We start from the raw sequence: 20,125 nt of genomic DNA, 5'->3' as shown, positions 1-20,125 counted from the left end.
AAACATGCACAGAACAATTCCAGCAAATTATCCATCTGAATTTAATAGTGGTGCCGGAAAATACTTCTTCTGCCCTACCTGCTGTAATTAATCTGAACAACTTGCTTAACCCCAAGATTTACATTTAAATGCCTGGAAACTGTGAAGCAATTATAGGCTTTCTCCAGCTAAGTTCTGTGCAGAGTAGGTCCGTTGAAATGAATGAACCTTATTCATGCATATCGATTAACTTCAAAGGATCTTCTCTGAAAAGGACTGGAGTTGGATTCAACTGTTTGATATCAGTGCCTCTGAGCATGTCTAGAAATCCTGTCTCTCAGCACTGAATATACAGAGCTGAACTTGCCTTCAAAAGTCGAGCAGTGGAATCTCACCCCCCCCCCCAATAATCCAGGTTTTCTGCCATTCCTCTGTGGTGCATTAGTGCCCTGTGTTGGGCAGTGGGGACACCTTGCTGTGAGTTTTCTTCTCCACTCTCTTCCTAAAGAACTCTCCACCTGCTTTTTCATGGTCTGTTGGAGATTCTAAATGTGCCCTTTGCTCAGATGATAATCTTGTATTTGTGACTGCTGCCCTTCTAAACAAGTTAGCATTGGTTTCTGTGTCACTGGGCTATTGATCCTCCTAATGCTGAGAAGGGAGGGGGAATCAAATCTCGCTGCATGTTTGGGTCTGTGTAGATAATCATCAGGAGATACACCAGGTGCTTTTACTTCCTGCTTACCACCTTTCCGAGGGACGGGCCCACTGAGTTTCTGCAGTCATGTGTGAACTAGTACAAAATGTCTCCCAGCCCTCTTTCCTTCCTTTAACCCCCCATTTGGGTCCGATGAGTTATTGACTTTGTTCTGCTCACCCCACTCTTCCTCACCCCCTCTTCTCTTTCTTGCCCCCCCTTCTCAGCCTCTCCACTGTGCTTCTTCCCCCACACCACATATTTTCACATCTAAAGGCTACAGAAATGCATAGGCAAATATATAAATGGTAGGGCCGGCCTAATGCATTTTGGCAGCTGAGGCGAACCACAAAATAGTAGCCCCCCCCTTCCCCATCAGGGAAGAAGGGATAAGTGAAGCATCAACATCAGCAACAATGGCTGGTGTCCATTGTGACTAGTAGGGCAGGAGGCAAGAAGGCTAACTGTAGGCGGAGCCAGAGCCAATGGCTGGTGGAACCAACTAACTCTTGCTCTGTGCCCATCCTCCTTCCTGCTAAGTTCTGCAAAAGCAACACTGGCAGTCAGTGAGGAGGAGGTTGGCATCTGGTGCCATCACCTGGACTGGCTGTAAGTAAGGAGAAAGGCAGGTGGAGGCTGGCTGAGAACTGAGTGAGTTTGGTGGAGCAGAGACACACCTGTCCTAATGGACCTGTGTCTCCACAAGGTAAATATGTCCCTAAGCTGTACCACATCAGACTGCATCTGGTGTTGTACATTACTGAGTATTCTTCCAATCTGCCAAAATACAGGTGGGTGCCTGTTCCTTCGTTTGAATCGGTACCAGAGGACCCAGGCATACAGAATCGCAAATTGTCTATCCTTGATGCAGGGGGTGTTTGCTCCTACACAATCCATTCCCCCACCATAATATTTTTAAAAGCACTTTCAGTGCACAGTTTCCTAAGGACGTCTTACCCTACCGCCTAACAGACTCTGCCTGGGTTATTTTTTCTGGAGATTCCCAACTCTTACTCTTGCTTTGTGTCCAGGAGCATCTGCCACATGGACTAAATTTATTGACAAGCCAAAACTGGTCCGTGTCATCTTGCCATAGGAGCTGTCTATCACCAGGACGGGGCAATCAGCATTGTGTTACTTTCTGCCCCTGGGCACTAAGGCGCCACTTGGGATGGAAGTGGCCTAGAAAACCATGCTTTGCGTTCTGTGGAGGACAGCCTGGCAATCATTGACGGGATCGTAGCTTTCACCCTATCAAAGCTGACATTGATTGGCAGAAATGGGAATCTCACTGGCCGGTTGGAAAAGAGGCAATGGGGGGGGGGGAGAGAGATGTCGCACACAGCTAGAAAACCACCCAGTTGCATAACTACTCAGAGAAAAGGAGAGTTGTTAAATGGAAGGATTTGTTGGCAATCTCTTATTTTGTGCAAAACAGCAGCAGCAAAAAACAACAACCTTCCTTTCTTGTTCTTAGATGATTAATGTGACCAAGGATCATTGCCTGGAGATTATCAATCAATTTGAACCATGTCCAGAGAACAAGGAACAAGGAGCTCTTGGAATTGACGGTAAGATTTCAGTTGCTTTTATAGGGAGAACTGAGCAATGTTACTGAATAAATGCCTTAACTGGATCCTGGCCGGGGTCATTTCCCACAAAGAATGGACGTTCCCTCCCCCCCCCCCCTTGTACCTGCTGCATTTTGCCTTCCTGTTAGTACTTTCAGGGTGATGCTGTTGTCATTCATTTCTCATCTGCCCTTTCCGTAATGTACAAACCCAAGGTGGGACCAAGATCCTAGCAATGTTAAGAATAATTAGCTAACTAAAGAAGAAATCTTGTAAATGAAAAGCACTGTGTGGTTTGAAAGCATCAGGGCACCTGAAACGCTTCTCCTGCCAAACACAAAAATTTTCATCTTCTTTCGGAAGGTCTCAAAAATTAAAGTGAGCTGAATGAAGCTCTTGAGGGGCTTCAACAGGAAAAGGGGTCTGATATTTGTAGCAACAGACTAATCTCTGAAGGTGGGGACACTTGACGACAGCTGTAAAAGCATTGGTGGTTTTTGACAAAGGTCTGTTGTTTTATTTCTGTATTGCATTTATACCCTATCTTCTGCTCACTATATTATCCTCACAAGAGCCCTACAAGATAGGTTAGGCTGAGAGATAGTGGCTGACACTACCAGTGAGCTTCATGACTGAGTGGGGTCTGCACCCTGGTCTCCCAGGTCTTTTCCCAACACACACTCCTTGCTAAACCACACTTGACTAAATGAACAAAGGATTCAGCTGTTATACTCACAAGTAGGTAGAGCATGTGCATAGGGATGAATGTGCTAGCTCTGGCCCCAATTCCCACCCCCATTGTTCTCCCTGCAGAGTTGGGGTATCTTCCGCCCCCAAATTGTTAACATATTAATAGCAATTCTGTTAGATTAGAATAATATCCCAGTTTGGGGACATTGAATTTCCCTGCAGTATGGAAATATGGGAAATTGTGTAGCCCCAAAGAATAGACTTATTCCCAGTATTCTGGATTCTGGTCCTAATCAAAAACAGATATTTAAAAAGCTAAAACAAAATACATTATGGATGAGTTGACTATGAGTTGGCAGGAAGAGCAGAAGGTATCTGAATCCTATTTCAAGCTGATCAGGAAAGGGGGCGGGAATGGGCACCCAGTCCAAAGTCCTCAAATTCAGACTCCACCCCACTGCGGCATCAGACAGTTATCTGAATGGGAAGCCTCGGCACAAATCTTCCTGTGTGTTTGCCTTTGAACTCAACCACTCTGCCTGCTCTCTCTGCCTCCAGCTCAGTCCATGCAGCATGTGTGTGGGAAGTTTTTCTTCCTAGGAAGTACGCTAAGATGCTATCACTTAGCTTCTCTCAAAGCAAGGTTGTAAACTCTAGCTTCCTTAGGCTAGTAGAACCCATCAAAGTTATTTTTGAGCTGGTGGGGAGTCGCCAATACTTGCGAATTGCGTCACTTTTTGACTAGTAGTAATTATAACAACATCTTTCTATGGCACAAAAAACACACACCTCTGAATGGCACAGAATAATTTGTTCCTGGGATGTCCCATTAATAGAACAGAGCTCTTCCCTCCCAGAATGAGGAATGGGTTGATTCTGCCCTCCCTAGTTCTCTGTTACTGTAGCACAGAGGTTTTCAACCTTTTTGAGTCCAAGGCTCCCTTGCCCAGCTACATTCTTTCTGCGGCACCCCTGTAGGGCTCAGGAGCCCAGTTATGTCACCCCTTGCCTGCACAATGGACAGCCCCATACCCCTTTTCGAACAACCTCCCTTGTGGAGTGTTCCCTCAGCCTTCTTTCTTTTCCCCTCTCCTTGGGAGTCCTCTGGGCAGCCACTGCTGCCTCCCCTGGTCTCCGAGCTGCCCCCTCCTGCCCCAAAGTGAGTTGCCTCCTCACACTGCCCCACAGGGGCCTGGGAAGCACCCCCTGGCCAGCCCCAGAGGCACCATTCACTTGTAGCTGCAGGGCCGCTGCAACAAACAGCTGTGCAAGCCTTTGGGAGGCAGAGACATGAGAGGGCATCAGAAGAAAGAAGGAAAAAGTGACAGAGGCCAGTGTTGCCCGCTGTACCCCTGACCATCATTCAGGGTGTCCCTAGGTGCCATGGCACACTGGTTGAAAACCACTGTTGTAGCAAGATCAAAACTGATCTTGTTCGGCTAACCTGTATTTGCTCAAATGGGACTTTCTGTTTGCTGCAAGATGTATTTGTAATTTGTGAGCCAATTCCTTTGCCTGCTGTCTCAGTGCTGTAGCGTCGATATTATTAGCTTTGGGAATAATTGTCATTAATGGATTTATTTGAACATCTTGTCAAGCTCAAAGCAAATAATTCTGCCGGATAGCCAGCTAGTGTGGTGAGCGCCGACAGACTTGGGGCTCCAGCTGGCTTCCTTGAGAAACCAAGAGAGGAAGGTATCAGAACCCACCCCAAGGTTTTCTGAAGTACAAAAATATATTTTTAAAGAAAGGGTAAGGGGCAGGTTCCCCCTCCCCCAGCTGGAACTAAGTTCCGGCACTTCTCATGTGGGTGCCATTGCCATTCTAAGAGAACAAGGGAGGCCCTCATGTTGAGTTCCAGCATCTCTTTTTCTAGAAATATAGCACTAGTGAGGGATAAGGGTGGGAGAAAACAGCTAAATGAATATTGAGTGTGCTGCACATCATTTGGGAAAGAGACCAGGCCCAGACAAAGAGAGGGGGGCATATGGGCCACTTGGCCCGGGCCTCCGATTCCAAAAGGGGCCTCGGTCAGCATATTCACAATATTCACAAATATATACTTACTTTTTTATAAGACTTCAGTTATCCCCAGGGTAAAAAAAGGGGGGCACATTATCTACCTGGCCTGGGCCTCTGCCTGGCTCTGCAAAGCCCTGAAAGAGACACACAAGATGAAGGGAAGCCAGATGGAAAGGATTAGCTTGAAGTAAAGTGGCAGTTGTCTGAATGAGCACTCCTGCTAGGATGGGGAAGGAGAACCTCAGGTCCAGGGGCCAGTTGTGCCCCCCCTGACCCTTGGGACTCTCCCTAGGCCACAACCCTTCTCCTTGGGTCACACTCCTCACCAGTCTTGCTCTGCACCTTCCTAGAGTGTTTTTGCCTGATTGGCATGTGTCCTTGAACTCTAATCATGCCCATTGCTTGCTTGGATGGAGAGGAGAGGAGGGGTGTGCATGAGTTTGTGTCGTAATCAGCCTGGTGTACAGTAGCCGCATACATTGTTCCAGCCACTTCTGTCTCTGTCCTTGTCCACCGCTGGCAAGTGACCCCCGGGAAACCTGTCCAAAAGGTATGTGCCCCCCATCTCTGTGCTAGGAGGTGAGGATACAACTGTGTGTTCTGTTGCCATTCTCATTTGTTTGCTCTGTTAGGCGTTTAACCACTGAAGTTTCTCCATAACAGTTTGGAACTGAAGTGGGACTACTTAACAATGAAGTGGAACTTTCTGCATAGTTTTCCAAATATGTGATACTAGATAAATTGGCAAATTTAAAAGAAAGAAAAGGGCATGGATCCAGATGGTGCTGGACTCCAGTTCCCATCAGCCCCAGGCATCCTGACCCAATGGTCAGAGATGATGGGAGTTGTAGTCCAATGAAAGAAACTAGGAATTGGAGAGGCTGTGTCAGTCTGCCAACTAAATTTATGACTGAGAACAGCCAAGAAGTTGAATGTTAAGAGGTCATTTTTGCAGGGGGCAGGGAGCACTAGACGACAAAAAGTATCTGGAAGTGGTGCCTGTATGTGTTATGTTTAAATGTGTGCTGTGAGGTTGAATAGGCAAATTTTCCCCTTCACTTTACAGGAAAGGATAAAGAATTGTGTGCTGCCTCCAACCCCATTCTGTAAAATGCTGAGGTTTAGATAGGGAAACCTCTGCTTAATTATCTATTTTGTTACTTTATTTTATTCCACTTGCTTATCTAAAGCATTTTATCCCACTCTTCAGCCCAAAGAGGCTTCCAGGGCAGGCTGACATATGGTAGCAAGACTTACAGTTGCAAAGGCATGGCACAAAAGGAAAAAGGAATGGAGAGGGAGGAGGAAAAACAAACAAAACCAGACACCGGTTTTTAAAGTTACATAGTAGCATGGTTATTGGAGGAGGTAGAACACTTCTACTGTAAATGAGCAGTCTGAGCAATGCAGATTTAAGGCTTATGCATGGAAAATGCTGATTGCCGTAAATAATCAAAGTAAAGCTGTCACTTTAACAAGCAGACATAAAATATTGATGGGGTGGGGGAGCAAATATTACTGCAGCGCCATCAGATGTGCGTTCCTCGACCTTTTATTTTATGATATGTGTTCTGACATGTGAGCAATATCTCCCCACGTTGTCACCAACTCCTGCAAACATCCAGCTTTTTCTGAGGAACTGCCACATTCTTTAAAGTATTGATTTCATGCAACTGGATTAAGTCAGAGTCAGACTTGAAAAATGATCGTTCCTTGTTTATACAGAGAAGAAGTCAGAGAAGGGGGTGATAAATGAAAGCTGTGGGTCCAAAGCTGGCCAATCCCTTCCTGCCCCTCCACACCCAGCCTGGACGCCAAGGGAACTTGAATTGGCCCAACAATCCCCCCCTTCTTCCTTCTGGGGGTTTCTGATAATGTTGCCACACCGATAGATATACAGGGAGTGTGCCCACCATCCATTTAGAGTGAGTTTAAAAATCACATGACTTTGCCCAAAGGATCAGGGGAACTGAAGTGTATTAAGGGTGCTGTGAACTGAGGGGTGAACTACAGTCCCCAGGATTCCTTGAGGGAAATCGTGCATTTTAAATGGATGGTGTGCACGCAGCCACAAAGTGAGATCTGCAACAAAATATTGCAGCGTAACTTCCTCCCTAACTGGAATCCCATACTTCAGGATTTCAGCTAGTCATGCTCTCTTCCAGGACACTATAAACTGTAAGGGGCTGAAGCAGAATATCCCTCTTCTCATCCCTGCACCCCACCCCGGTTTTCAATTTATTTTCAGTGGGAAAGCTGAGAAGCGGAGCTCCCTCCATTGGCCAGACCCATTGGACGTCCTCTGCTTCCACAGTCATCTGGGGGGCAGCCATTCCATTGGGCTGTCTCAGTGGGAGAGATAGGAAGGTTCATTCCATCATCTTGGTGCCAGAGTTTTGGTTTTCTTCATCACTCCTCATTCCTTTTGTGTTTGTGTGTGAGTGTATGTGTGTTTAAAAAAAGAGAGATTGTAAGCCTGCAGGTTTGTTCTGATTGTATGTAAGCTTGCCTGGGAGCATTTTCAGCTGAAGAGTGGATTACAAATGCTCAAAATATGTAAAATAAACACTTTCCCCTCCCAATGCTGAACATTCCACAGCAAGGTTGTGTTAATCTGCCCAGAGCCAGTTGATTATTTACCGTAGTTTAATATTATAATTATTTTTTGAGGGGGGTTGTAAGGTGCCAATGCGTCCTACTGTGCAGAGGAAAATCCTCTGTTTGAAGGGCTGGCCAGTCCATGAACCCTAAGAAGGAAGAGCAGGAGAGGGTGTTAAGTGACCCATCCACAATTAAGTACCTCGGACAGCAACTGATCAGGCACCCAGGTCAGCTGGTTGTTGTCTTCTGCACCACAGTGAGATGCATTGCATTTATACTTAAAATACAGTGATTATATCTAAATTTGAACCTCTCTATAAAAATTACCAGATGCACATTTCATAAAAAAGTGGCATTTTCTTTTGCTGTTTTGAGTGTTGATGTGTAAGTGGCTATCTTAATCATTGTTGGCCATTCTGATTATGGCAAGGGGCAAGCGTGTATAACAAGGCACTGGTTTCCATTCTGACCTGTGTTTACGAAACTGAACATAACCTACATTCTTTTTGATGTAAAGGAAACATCAAAACAATGCAAAAAGTAAAGGTCATTTATTAGCTATCGTTTGCAGACTGAAACAGCAACCATGGTGTGAACAAATGCCGACTGTGTGTGCTTGACTGATTTCTATTCATGATCAGAGATGAACATGTGAACTGTGGTGATTTTGGCTTCCTTTTTCCATTTTTATTGGATACCTCCAACATCCCTAGCTAAGGGTGGAGCAAGAGAAGGGAAAGCCTTGCCTTGAGGAATGGGTGACAGAAAGCAGAGGGCTCTTTTTGGCACAGGAGGCATCCTGCAAGGCATTGTCTTGCCTGCATATGATGCACACAGCACCAATTCCTGCCAGGAATCTTGATCTATAAACCGTATGGTCCCTGGCTAGGAAAAGACAGTCTGTATGAGTCAAGGAATCATTTGAGTCAAGGAAACACATGGAAAGGTTCATCTGCATGAGGAGCTGTTTGCTGCTTGTTGCCCCCTTCCCTTTTCCCCAAGGAAAGGACTGTCCGGGAGAAGAGAGGAACACCAATAAATTTGATTTTCCTAGTGTTTTAGTATTCGGTGTCTGTTTTAAGCATTTGATTTGACTGTTAAAAAACAAAACATCTTGAATTTCAGGATGAGATTAAGTGAGACTCATATATCCTTAATGATAACAGAAACCATGAAACCTAAAGCTCAGCTGCTAAATAAGCTCAATGTACTGGTATTGGTGACATGCCTGAAGACAGCCACGCACACACACACAAACTTCAGAGATCCAAGTTGAATAGCTTTGCTCTTCAAGCTCGGTTGCTAGGAAGTCTATAGCAACAAAAATTGACAAAGCTGTCACACAGCCCAAGAGCAGACACAAAGTCAAAACAGCAAAATGCTGTTGGGGGAGATTAGAAAATATATAAACCAAGTAGAGCGGGTGAGACACAGAAGGTGCAGATCACCCAGCTGAAAGAGAAAAGCCAACAGCAAATCGTTAGGAGGACCCAATGGAAGGTTTTTAAAATATTAAGCCTGGTTTTCCCATGGGTCCGAGAAACCACATTGGGGGGTGGGGGTGGGGAGCTTTCAACGTGTGTAACTGGTCTGGAGAGGATTTGCCCGATCAAAATCTGCATCTGTCGCCTCAGGTGGGACTGTTTGTTTGAAAGGTTGCTGAATGAGCCGAGGGAAAGTTTCAGTTGCTAAAAGCAGACTTGAGTTACTTTCCTCTATCTCATAAGTAGCCTTTCTTATCCCAGCTCAGTTCTCGAGGCAGGCTTTCACAGCTTAATTAATTCTCCATGGACCTGGCTAGCTCAAATGTCAGGGAATGTGCAGAAGGTGTGTTTGATAATACAGATTATTTTTCTAAACAGAATGCTTGATCTTCCCTTAATATAGAGCATTTTGGTTACTTTGCCTGTGACGCACCTGGCCCTAGCAGAATAACCTCTGTGTGTGGGACAGAGCCAGGTCTAAACTCCTGTGGGAAAATGTGGGAGCCCTTTGGACAAAGGATTGATTCCCCACCCCCAGTTCCCTGCTGATTGAAGAAAGGAACTTGCAGGGTCTTAAAACTGCAGTGAAACAGGAAAATGAAAATGCAGTGGTTAGTGCAATGGATTTTGGGGTTTTTTATCACCCTAGGAAGCAGGCTCATGCTGTCAGAGGAGGTATCTGAAGATAAAGGAAGGGGAACCACTTGTGGGCCAACAATGCATTCACCTGCATGACCTGTGGCACTAGCCCTCCCAACTTGCAATACTGAAGATGCCTCCTTGGAACTATTGACAGATCAAGGGGCACCACTTTCCTATCCCTTCACATCTAGATTGAGCAAGAGACTTCCAGCCCCAGCCAGCCAGGACTTGAGGAATATGGCACGGGCCCTTTAAAAGCCCCAAGAGTCTTCCTCAGAGGGGGGTGGAGCCAGAAACACCAACCTACTTCAGCCCTCATGGGTCTCTAGACCAGGTATCCCTGACCTGCGGTCCTCCAGGGAACCCCCCCCCCAAAAAATCTCCAAATTAATCTGTTCAGCATAGGTGCCAACTCCCTGGGTGCCCAAGCACCCACAAAATTTCCCATGAAGGAGCTGGGCACGCACAAATTTCAACCCATGGTTGTGGGGCCAAGGTAACACTCCTGCTGCTCAGATTAATTTATGGATGCCCTGTGGATGTCACCTTAATTAATTTTGGCTGTTCCCCCCGCCAAATAAGAATCAGATTGGGGTGCATTTGTGCAACATTAGTTTAAAGTACCTTGTAAGGAATGCGTTGATCCTAAATGTCTATGATCCCCTCCCCAAAGCAAGCAGTTTTCTAGAGAAATTAATCTCTGAGATTGCCTGCTAATTTTCAGACAGAGAAAAAATAATTTTATTGTTTTTAAAAAACAATATCATCTAATCATAGAATAATAAGAATAATCTAGTCTATGATTTTAATTGTGTTTTATTGATTGATGTTTGTAAACCATCCTGGGATCTATTTTGACAAAGGTCAGTTTAAAGGTAAAGGTAAAGGGACCCCTGACCATTAGGTCCAGTCGTGGCTGACTCTGGTGTTGCGACACTCATCTCGCTTTATTGGCCAAGGGAGCCGGAGTACAGCTTCCGGGTCATGTGGCCAGCATGACTAAGCCGCTTCTGGCGAACCAGAGCAGCGCATGGAAATGCCGTTTACCTTGCTGCTGGAGCGGTACCTATTTATCTGCTTGCACTTTGATGTGCTCACCCCGTCGTGGGGATTCGAACCACCGACCTTCTGATCAGCAAGCTCCCCACCCCATGGTGGTGTTATTGACGATGGGACTTACTTGCAGTGCTGCTGCCCCTAAAATGCAACTGATTATTAAAATACATTTCTTCAGCATGACTGTGGGCAAACCAGAGAAAGGGTTAGGAATGCTGATTTCTTTTCCCGCATGGAACACTACAGGCATAGTGAGTGGGGATTTAGACCCAGGCCTGCCTAGGCCTTAGCCAACGCTCTAACAATTATCCCCCACTGGCAGGTTAATTGCATCATTAATCCAGCCCATGTGACCTTCCTTCCATAGGGTTCACCAACTACATGCGCAGCCCTGCTGGGGATATCTTCAACCCAGAGCACTACCAAGTCAACCAGGACATGACATGCCCTTTGAGTCACTACTTCATCACTTCCTCTCATAACACCTACCTCATGGGGGACCAGCTGATGTCTCAGTCCAGAGTTGACATGTACTCTTGGGTTCTGCAGTCTGGATGTCGTTGCGTTGAAGGTAAGGACCAAAAGCACACACACCATGGCCCATCTCCTTTTGTTAAAACAACAACAACAACAACTCAACTGTGGAATCATTTATGTGTTCCATAGATTTTTTTTCTACCCATCATCATCCCTACAAGAGGAGATGTTCGTCCACCATAGCAGGTCTTTTGCTTTGTTTTAAATATGCTATTGGCCTGTATAGCTCAGTATTACCTTCACTGGTGGCAGCAGCTCTCCAGAGTTTCAGAGAGAAATCTGTCAAATATTTAATACGGCCGAGCAACCATGAAGGAAAGTACAAAATATTAAAAAAATGGAAAATCACAGCCTCAGAAGAACAAAGGTGACCAGTTAGGACAGGCATAGGCAAACTCTGGCCCTCCAGATATTTGGGACTACAATTCCCATCATCCCTAGCCAACAGGACCAGTGGGCAGGGATGATGGGAATTGTAGTCCCAAACATCTGGAGGGCCAGAGTTTGCCTATGCCTGAGTTAGGAGCTTACCATCATAGCTGGTCTAAGAGATATTACAACATTCAGATATTACAATATTCACCGTGCTAATGGATTTATTACAACCCCCCTCCTTAAATCTAAACCTTCTGTTTTTGTTCTTTCCCTTTGCAGTTGACTGCTGGGATGGGCCAGACGGTGAGCCTATCGTCCACCATGGCTACACCCTCACCTCCAAGATCCTTTTTAAAGATGTGATTGAGACCATAAACAAATATGCCTTCGTCAAGAGCGAGTAGGTATCCGTGTGGGTGCTATATTTTAAGAATTGGGTGTACCAAGGGGAAGGTCAACCATCATCATTGTACACTGGAATGATTCATCTATTTTGTATTTGTGTCTTGTTGTGATGAGGGGGAGTTCTGGGAGAGGACAGATTACCGTGTTGGGAGATGCAGGTGTATGGAAAGTTGGCTTGGAGTTTCTAAGTTTTATTAAGAGCCAAGCCCACTGTCTACCCAACCACCCCAGGTCTTCATATTAAAGTCTGGCTCCTCCCCCCAGTCTAACTTTCTTTGCTCATCCCCCCCATCCTCTAGTAGACATCCCTGCGAATTAAGGAACCAGCGGTGGAAGAGGGTTAGTTGGGCAGCACTAGATTCCTGTAGGCATTATCTTTACAGCCTGTATGCATAGCCATTATCCTTAAAGCCCATGGGATGAATGGCAATTGTAGTTACCTAAGCTTCTGAGTTAAATAAATCAAGTTGGGAGACACCAGAAATTACTGTTCTCATGGATACCAGCAGCAATGGATCTGAGCCATAAAGGTGAGGCCTAAAAGGCCTTTGTTGTCATCAGCCAGCCCTCCCCTGAAGGGCAAATTGGCATGCAAAAGGGAAAGGGGCCTTCTAGGTTGGAATCTACACACATATTTAAAAAACACACGCTGTGAAGTTACTTTATTTTAAAATGTTTTGAAAAATACATTGGATTTTGCATAGCTCGCTGTCGCCATCTAGTGTCACATTTGTATATTGCACTTTACAACACATTCGAAACATTTTATTTGCAGCTGTGTAGCTGAGTCCTAGGTTTGGTCTTCCCAAGCTTTCTTAGCTAATTCTTGGAAGGACCCCAAGAAGCACAGGGGGAGCCAATTTCAAGACCAGCTGCTGTTCCCCTTGCTCTTTGAAAAAAGTCTCAGGAAAGCTTGGCCTAATGTGATCATGGGGATGGGGGACATGTAGCACCCCAGATTCTCCTGGAGTACAATTCCCATCAGTCTTAGCCAGCAAGGCTAATGGTCAGGGTTGATGGGAGTTTTAGTTCAGCTCCCTCTGTTTGTAAGTAAGAAGGCAGGCCAGGAGGATATTGGTGTTTGACATAATGGACCAGTGACAGGCAAGCTCCACTGAAAACATGACTGCTTATTAGCAGGTAGCTGACAACCCAGCTGCTTGGCCTCCAAACTACAGGGTATTTTGTCAGGCAGGAGACAGAAAGTCCGAAAGTGCCATTATCCAGATGGCAGAAATGCATCCTGCTCAGATGGGATGAGATTTGCTGCCTCTGAATCTAGAGTCACTCAGATAATCAGAGAGAGAAAGTGGGGCAGGGATGCCTTCCAGATTTTTTATTTTTATTTTAACTTGTCCTGTTTGTCTGAGAATAATGGGTCTCTGTGTCAAGGTAAGTTCCTGCAGCCAGTGCTTTTGCAGTGGCTTCCAAGAGTGTGTGGAGAAGCTCTTTTATGTGACTTTCCTCTTTCTGTGCTTTGATTCTGCAAACTTAAAGCTGTGACAGCAGTTCCATCTCCTCTCACTGTGCAAGCCAGAAGGGCTCAGGATATCTTAGCAATATTTGTAGTACCCTCACCGGACTACAATGCACAGAATTAAAGGGCTATTTTTTCTAGAAAAAGTGGAGCCAGAACTCACCATGAATGCCTCCCTTGTTCTTTTAGAATGGCAATGGTTCCCACCTGAGAGGTGCTGGAACTGAGCTCTGGTGAGATCCAGCTGGAAAAAAAGCCTTGAGAATTAGGAACACAAGAAAATCTGTCTGTAACCCTATCTACAGTGTCTGTTGAGACTCCTAGGATGTAAGGCAGGAGGCCAACAGTAGGTGGAGCCACTTCCAATGACAGCCATTCTAGATTTGCCACCATCTTCCTCCTTGCTGAGTTTTAAAACACTGAGACTGAGGAAGAGGAAGCAGACAAGCAGTGCCACGCTCTGGGGCTGGGTGAGGACACTAAGGTTGATGGGGCAGTGCCGCAGCTGCCCTGCTGGACCAGATGCTACTGCCTATCTAGCTAAGCGTCTTGTTTCCCCACAGTGGTTAACCCAATAAGGAGCCTGTAAGCAGACTGTTCAGAACTTCTGAACCTTCCTGCTGTCCCACTCCAAATCAACTAGTATTCAGAGGTAGACTGCATCTGAACCTGGAGATTCTGTGTTGTGACTAGTTGCAACTGAGAACCTTATCCCCCATGAATTTGCTGATTCAAACTATCTAAAGTATATACTGTTTTTAACGATGTGCTGTGCGAATTCTTTGGGAGATGGGAAGCTGTGGCAGTCAGAACTGTTACAAAACAAGTCTAAATTTCATAGTGAAGGCATACTGTCAGTGCAATCCTGAATGCATATGACTCAGAAGTAAGTCGTGGTTGCGTTCAGAGATAAGGATGAGGCTGTAAGCTGGAAGGAGCAAGGAAGAGGAGTGTAGGGTAATCCAAAATTATTAGCACTATTACTAATTTCCATAGCACAAACATATATAAAACATACCTATGCATTGCACAGAATTTCAGTTTAAACCAAAAGAGCATAAAAAGAGGTATGTAGTTGCAGACAGCTGTTTGTTGAGCATCCATTTTGATTTATTTGCAGGGAGACTAGATAACATTGGCTATTTAGTGAGCATTTGCCCTGATTTGTTTATGTGGAGGTTATTTGATGTTGCATCAACACATGTGCTTTCTCATGCTTTCCAGAATATTTCCCCTCACTTTCCCCCATGCAAAAAGTCTGATCTTTTGGGCGAAGTGGCTTTGTTGCGCTTTCCCAATCGGTTAATAATAGTGGGGGCCCAAATGTGCTTGCATGCGACTGGTATCCCAACTCAACCGTAGCGACAGTCTGGAAGCAAGAAAATTCAAGCAGAATACATTAAACAAACAGAAACGTTAAAAACGGTTGATCTGCCAAGAAGGCTATAAAAACTATAAATCATTTTCTGAAGAAGGCTTGGTGAAATGACAAGTCTTTAGTTGATGCCTGAAGCTCTGTGGATTATACCAACTTGATTTCACTAGGGAGAGAGTTCAATAACTCTGGTACCGTTGCCGCCACACTAAATGCACAATTTCATGCTGAGGGCACCCTGACGCTGCCAGATATCAGTGGAAGATTGCAAAGATAGCATACACAGCTCAGTTCCTCCCACTGTATCTTCTCGGTGGATGTCCGAACAGGCTTCTGTCTCACTTACCCTGTGTACACACTCCTGTTAATTCTGCACCCAGTGCCCACTCATCTCTGGTTTTGAAAGTGATGCACATACGGCATTAGCTGCAACCCATATCTATCCTGTGTCTATCCTATTGTTTTCTTATGAAATGCTGCATTTTGTTGCATTCCCCCACCCCCAAACCAGCTCCAATCCAAATTGAGAAAAATGAATGACCTAGTGTGTTCCAAGCTACTAATGTGCACAGCCTCAGGCCACGTTCCCTGTGAAGAGGTGTTGACAGTTAAACCACTCTGAGAATTGTAGCTCCATGAAGGAAATTGGAGGTCTCCGGACATCACTCAGCACCTTTAACAAACAACAGCTCCCAGAATTCTTTATTTTTTTGGGGGGGGGGAGGGGGGAGAGAAGCCATGACTGTTTAAAGTGGCATCTTCTTAGTGCTTTACATGCATCATGATGTGATTGTGGCCTGAGATTCAGTGAAGAGGGTAAACTGAGCTGCGGCAGGTACTGAGCCCCATGCCTTTTGGCTAAAAACCCCCACCTCTATTTATTTTTGTTACCTTGTGCATAGCACGCAGTATGGACATAGCAGGCTTAGTCGGGCATGGCCGATTTAGTGGAGATAACAGTAATGGCCTGTGCTGGGCAACTGGTGTGGAATTGCCTTTCCATCATTCCATCGTCTCACCTTGAATCCACTTTTCCTCTCAAAGCCGTATGATGAGCTCCAAGCCATATGGAGCGCTTTCAGTGCCTAAGCTCAGAGAATCCAAAAATAGATACTGAAACCCCAAAGAGAGCCAGGAGATTGATTGATTGGCTTGTAAAGTCTGTCCTTTACAGTGTGGTGCCAGTGCTGTTAGACCCGGTTAATGAATCTTCCCCGGCGGGAGACTGTGGCTTTCTCTCTGTGTGTTTGTGGCTTATATTTCTAAATATAAACACCAGCAGAATTCTCAGGTTAAACAGTCAACCCCCTGTCCCCCAACCCTGGGTTGTAGCCATTGCTTAGTCCTACTCAGAGCAGACCCTTTGGAATTAATGGAGATGACTAACTCAGGTCTGTTAAAGTCCGTGAATCTATTCCGAGTAGAACTTAGTTGTATACATCCCGTTCTTTCCTGGAAGTTCTCAAACTATGATCTGTGGGCTAGGGACAGGCAAATCTGTCAATTTTCTTTTCTGAAAATGCCCTTGGCACACTGTGTGTGGGGCATAAACTGGTGGAATCTAAGAACCCAAGTACAATTTGCTGAGTTCAGGGAGCAGGGCTTCTCTCCATAACTGGTGAAACCAGACTCAATTATGCAAAAGAAAAGCACTTCCGAAATTTCTCTCACTTTGCATAATTTATACCTAATGTGAAGTTCAGGGTATTTCTTGGCTTGGAAATGCGAAAATGTTTAGCACACATACACAGTACCCACTAGGGTCAAGCTGAAAGTCTGAAGGTTTTTTTACTTCTGGCTGAAATCTGCAGGAAGTGAAAGAAATTATCTTAAAAGTTCAGAATGCTGGCGGTGGAGATAATTTTTTGCCCTCCCCTCTTTTTGGTTGCTGCTGCCTGTTTAGCAACAGTGGTAGTCAGAGGCTAACCACTGCTATCTGCCCCCCCCCCAATGCTGAGGTCAGTGTTTTTCCAGGGCACTCTGGGGAGCTGCCTGCACTGGGAGCGGCCGTTTTGTCCTCACAATGAGTTGTATCCAGCACTAGTTCTAATCAAAGTTAATGAACATGACTAATGAACATTGAATTTAATGAACTAGACTAATTATCTGGCCCATTGAGACTTGGTTGGATACAACCCTATGTCTGTGGGCAGTCTGGGAAAACAAAATGGCATCTGCTAGCTGATGTGATAAACTTTGCCAGCACCAGGGATAGAGCTGCCCTTCCTACTGGCCATGCGGCTAGAATCCCATTTTGTCACCTTTGAATGCAAACCCTCGAAGTGTCTCTATTTTCCAGGGACGTTCCTGATTTAGAGAAGCCGTCCAAGTTTCTGATTTGATCCCGGAATGTCCTGCTTTTCCTTAGAATGTCCCTATTTTCACTGGAGAAATGTTGGAGGGTATGGAGTTATCTGACCCTTGAGCCGTCTCAAGGCAATCCTGTACAGTGGTACCTCGGATTACATACGCTTCAGGTTACATACGCTTCAGGTTACAGACTCCGCTAACTCAGAAATAGTGCTTCAGGTTAAGAACTTTGCTTCAGGATGAGAACAGAAATTGTGCTCCGACGGCACAGCAGCAGCAGGAGGCCCCATTAGCTAAAGTGGTGCTTCAGGTTAAGAACAGTTTCAGGTTAAGTACAGACCTCTGGAATGAATTAAGTACTTAACCTGAGGTACTGCTGTATAGGGAAGTTTTTTGTGTTTTTAAAAATGTTTAATGGTGTTTTTATATATGTTTGAAGCTGCCCAGAGTGGCTGGGGCCACCCAATAAGATGTGTGAGGCATAAATAGTGAAACTATCATTATGGAATGGGACGTCCCTATTTCCATCGGAGAAATGTTGCGGGGAGGGTATGTGAACGGGACAGTGAAATAGCAAGGGGTGGGGAAGAGGACATCTTCACTTGGCCCTTACCACTGCCTGCAGCCCTAATAGACAATTCTCAGGGCAGTAGTGCAAATAACAATGCATTCAGCTCAAGTGAGCAAAACGACCCAAATGCACATTTATGAAGAAAGTGGTGAGAAGAAAACAGCCACAGAGTGTGCTAAATTCAAGCAGGTCCTTCTGTTCCTTTCCTGTTTAAGTAGCCTGGTGGCTGATCATAAGCAGCCTGGATGCCTGTGCAGGGAATAAATTGGGCAGTATTTTCAGCTCTTTCCCCAGCCACAGTCTTATTTATGAGATGCTATCTCAGGTTTTTATCGCCTCTGAATACTCTGAGAGTCCTTTATTTGCAAGAGCATTTTTTGACTTTTTTTTTTTTACATTTAAGCAAAACAGGAGAGCAGAGGAGGACAAGCCACAAGGCTTGCCGCTATCATAAATGTGATAATTAAGGGATATTCAGGGTGGTCTCAGAGCCTGCCAACAAGCTGCATACAATAAACTGGCTCAGGTTTGGAGATAATGATGGGCACTGGAAGTAAAAGGAACCTGTGGCTTGCTTTGTTTATGTGATCCATTATCCAGTAGTGCCGACTCTTTTAACTCATAGGAGGTAAGATGGGTACTCAGGGAGATGGAGATGACTGCTAGGGTGCACTGCACAGAGGAGGCTTCCATTGGCCCTTTATCCAGCTTGGCCATTCGGACTGGTAGGTTGGAATGCAAGGAGCCCATCAATAGGTGGTGCCACAGTCAATTCCTCCTCCCTGCTGAGTTCCATAAGAAGCAACACCGAGCCTGTGGAGGAGGAAGTCGACAGGCAGTGCCACCCCCTGGACTGCTTCTAAGTATGGAGGCAGACAGGTTGGTGGAGCAATGCCCCATTCTCCCTAACGTACCAGCCTCCATTGGTTGGGACCCAGTTTTGGGTAGAGGCAGTATGCGTGTCTCTGTTCTGTGCCCAGGCACACTGCCTTCTCTCAATCATACTGGATTTTACTCTACATCCATGTCTCCTCCATTAAAAGCAAGAAATGACCAAACAACACCCAAAAAATCCTGTTAAATCTTACCAATGGCACCATCTGCTCCAGCATCCTGTTCCCACAGTGGCCAACCAATAGGCATTTGAAACCTTGTCATTGAACAGAAACTTGGAAGTGGCTTTTATATAAAAGAAAACATGAAATTCTGACCTACTAAGCCAGGGATAGTCAACATGGTGCTTTCTAGATGCTGTTTGACTTCCAACTCTCATCATCCCTGACCACTGGCTATTGTGGGATGGATGGGAGCTGTAACCCAACAACATCCAGAGTGTATCACATTGGCTTTCCCTGGACTTAGTGACCACCATTGTTGGTATCTTCATGGGTGCAAACCGAGAACTCCCTTGTGTTTGGCATTTTGGGGCTGGAACCAGAAATGTGGCTGTGCATCTGCAGAACAGCAAGTGATTACAGGGGGGGGGGGAATCCTCGGGTGTGCAGCTGAACCATTTTCTCCTTGTGTGGGTTTGCTCTCCTCCTCCAAAGGTACCCTGTCATTTTGTCAATCGAGAACCACTGCAGCGTGGGGCAGCAGAAGAAGATGGCCCAGTATCTTATTGAAATCCTGGGGGACAAACTGGACCTGTCTTCCGTGAGCAATGAAGATCCCACAAAGCTGCCTTCTCCAGAAAGTCTGAAAGGGAAAATATTGGTCAAGGTAAGATGTCTACTATATATTTTGGGAAGCTATTGGTTTGTCAGCTATACACTATATTAAGATAAAATAACCACATTTTGCATTATGGTTCCTGGGACCGAGGAGCAGGTTTGAATACAATTACAAGCCGTTTTGAATCAAGGTGGTGGGTTGAACCTTTCAAAACTGCACTGATTTTTTTGGTTTCTTAGAATTCTTAAGCAACACTGGCTATGTGACTATTACTATATGTATATACACAGAGACACATTTTTGCTTAGATTTCTTCCAAAGTCTGCGTGTGAATGGAAGCCTCAGTATCAGGCCATCTTCCAAACCGAGACTATTCAGAATTTTAAGATTCACAGTGTGTGCTTCGGCCGCTCCTCTTTGCTGTGGCTGCAACCAGTGTAGACCCAGTGAAGGTTTGTGCGTGTCTAAATGAATAACCATGGTTGACTGTGCCTGAACTGCCAGTGTCTCTCCGGAATCCTCCTAACATCAATCAAACTCTAATGGCATGTAGCATGAAGCTTGTGAAGTTAGCCTCAGGAGAGCCAGTCGAAGTGCTGCCGTTGTCGCTTCCCCTCTCGTTACTCTCCTACGTGCCGGCCAAGCAGTCCTCATTGCCT

The 20,125-nt window shown here is 45.4% G+C and overlaps 1 protein-coding gene across 5 annotated transcripts in view; it reads left to right on the top strand.

Annotated features, from left to right (window-relative positions):
• PLCH2 (phospholipase C eta 2) overlaps positions 1 to 20,125 on the top strand; it is a 326,994-nt gene that overhangs the window by 238,110 nt on the left and 68,759 nt on the right. For all 5 annotated transcript variants that reach the window (XM_081201387.1, XM_081201388.1, XM_081201390.1 and 2 more), the window contains 4 exons: positions 2,154 to 2,247; positions 11,110 to 11,313; positions 11,934 to 12,054; positions 19,343 to 19,514. In XM_081201387.1, the coding sequence (XP_081057513.1) occupies positions 2,154 to 2,247; positions 11,110 to 11,313; positions 11,934 to 12,054; positions 19,343 to 19,514 (591 nt within the window). The remainder of the gene's footprint in view (positions 1 to 2,153; positions 2,248 to 11,109; positions 11,314 to 11,933; positions 12,055 to 19,342; positions 19,515 to 20,125) is intronic.

The sequence above is a fragment of the Podarcis bocagei genome, assembly GCF_964188305.1.
Source record: "Podarcis bocagei genome assembly, chromosome: 7".
Classification (NCBI taxonomy): Eukaryota; Metazoa; Chordata; class Lepidosauria; order Squamata; family Lacertidae; genus Podarcis; species Podarcis bocagei.
The sequence above is the reverse complement of the archived record's forward strand: the minus strand, read 5'-3'. Positions and strand labels throughout refer to the sequence as shown.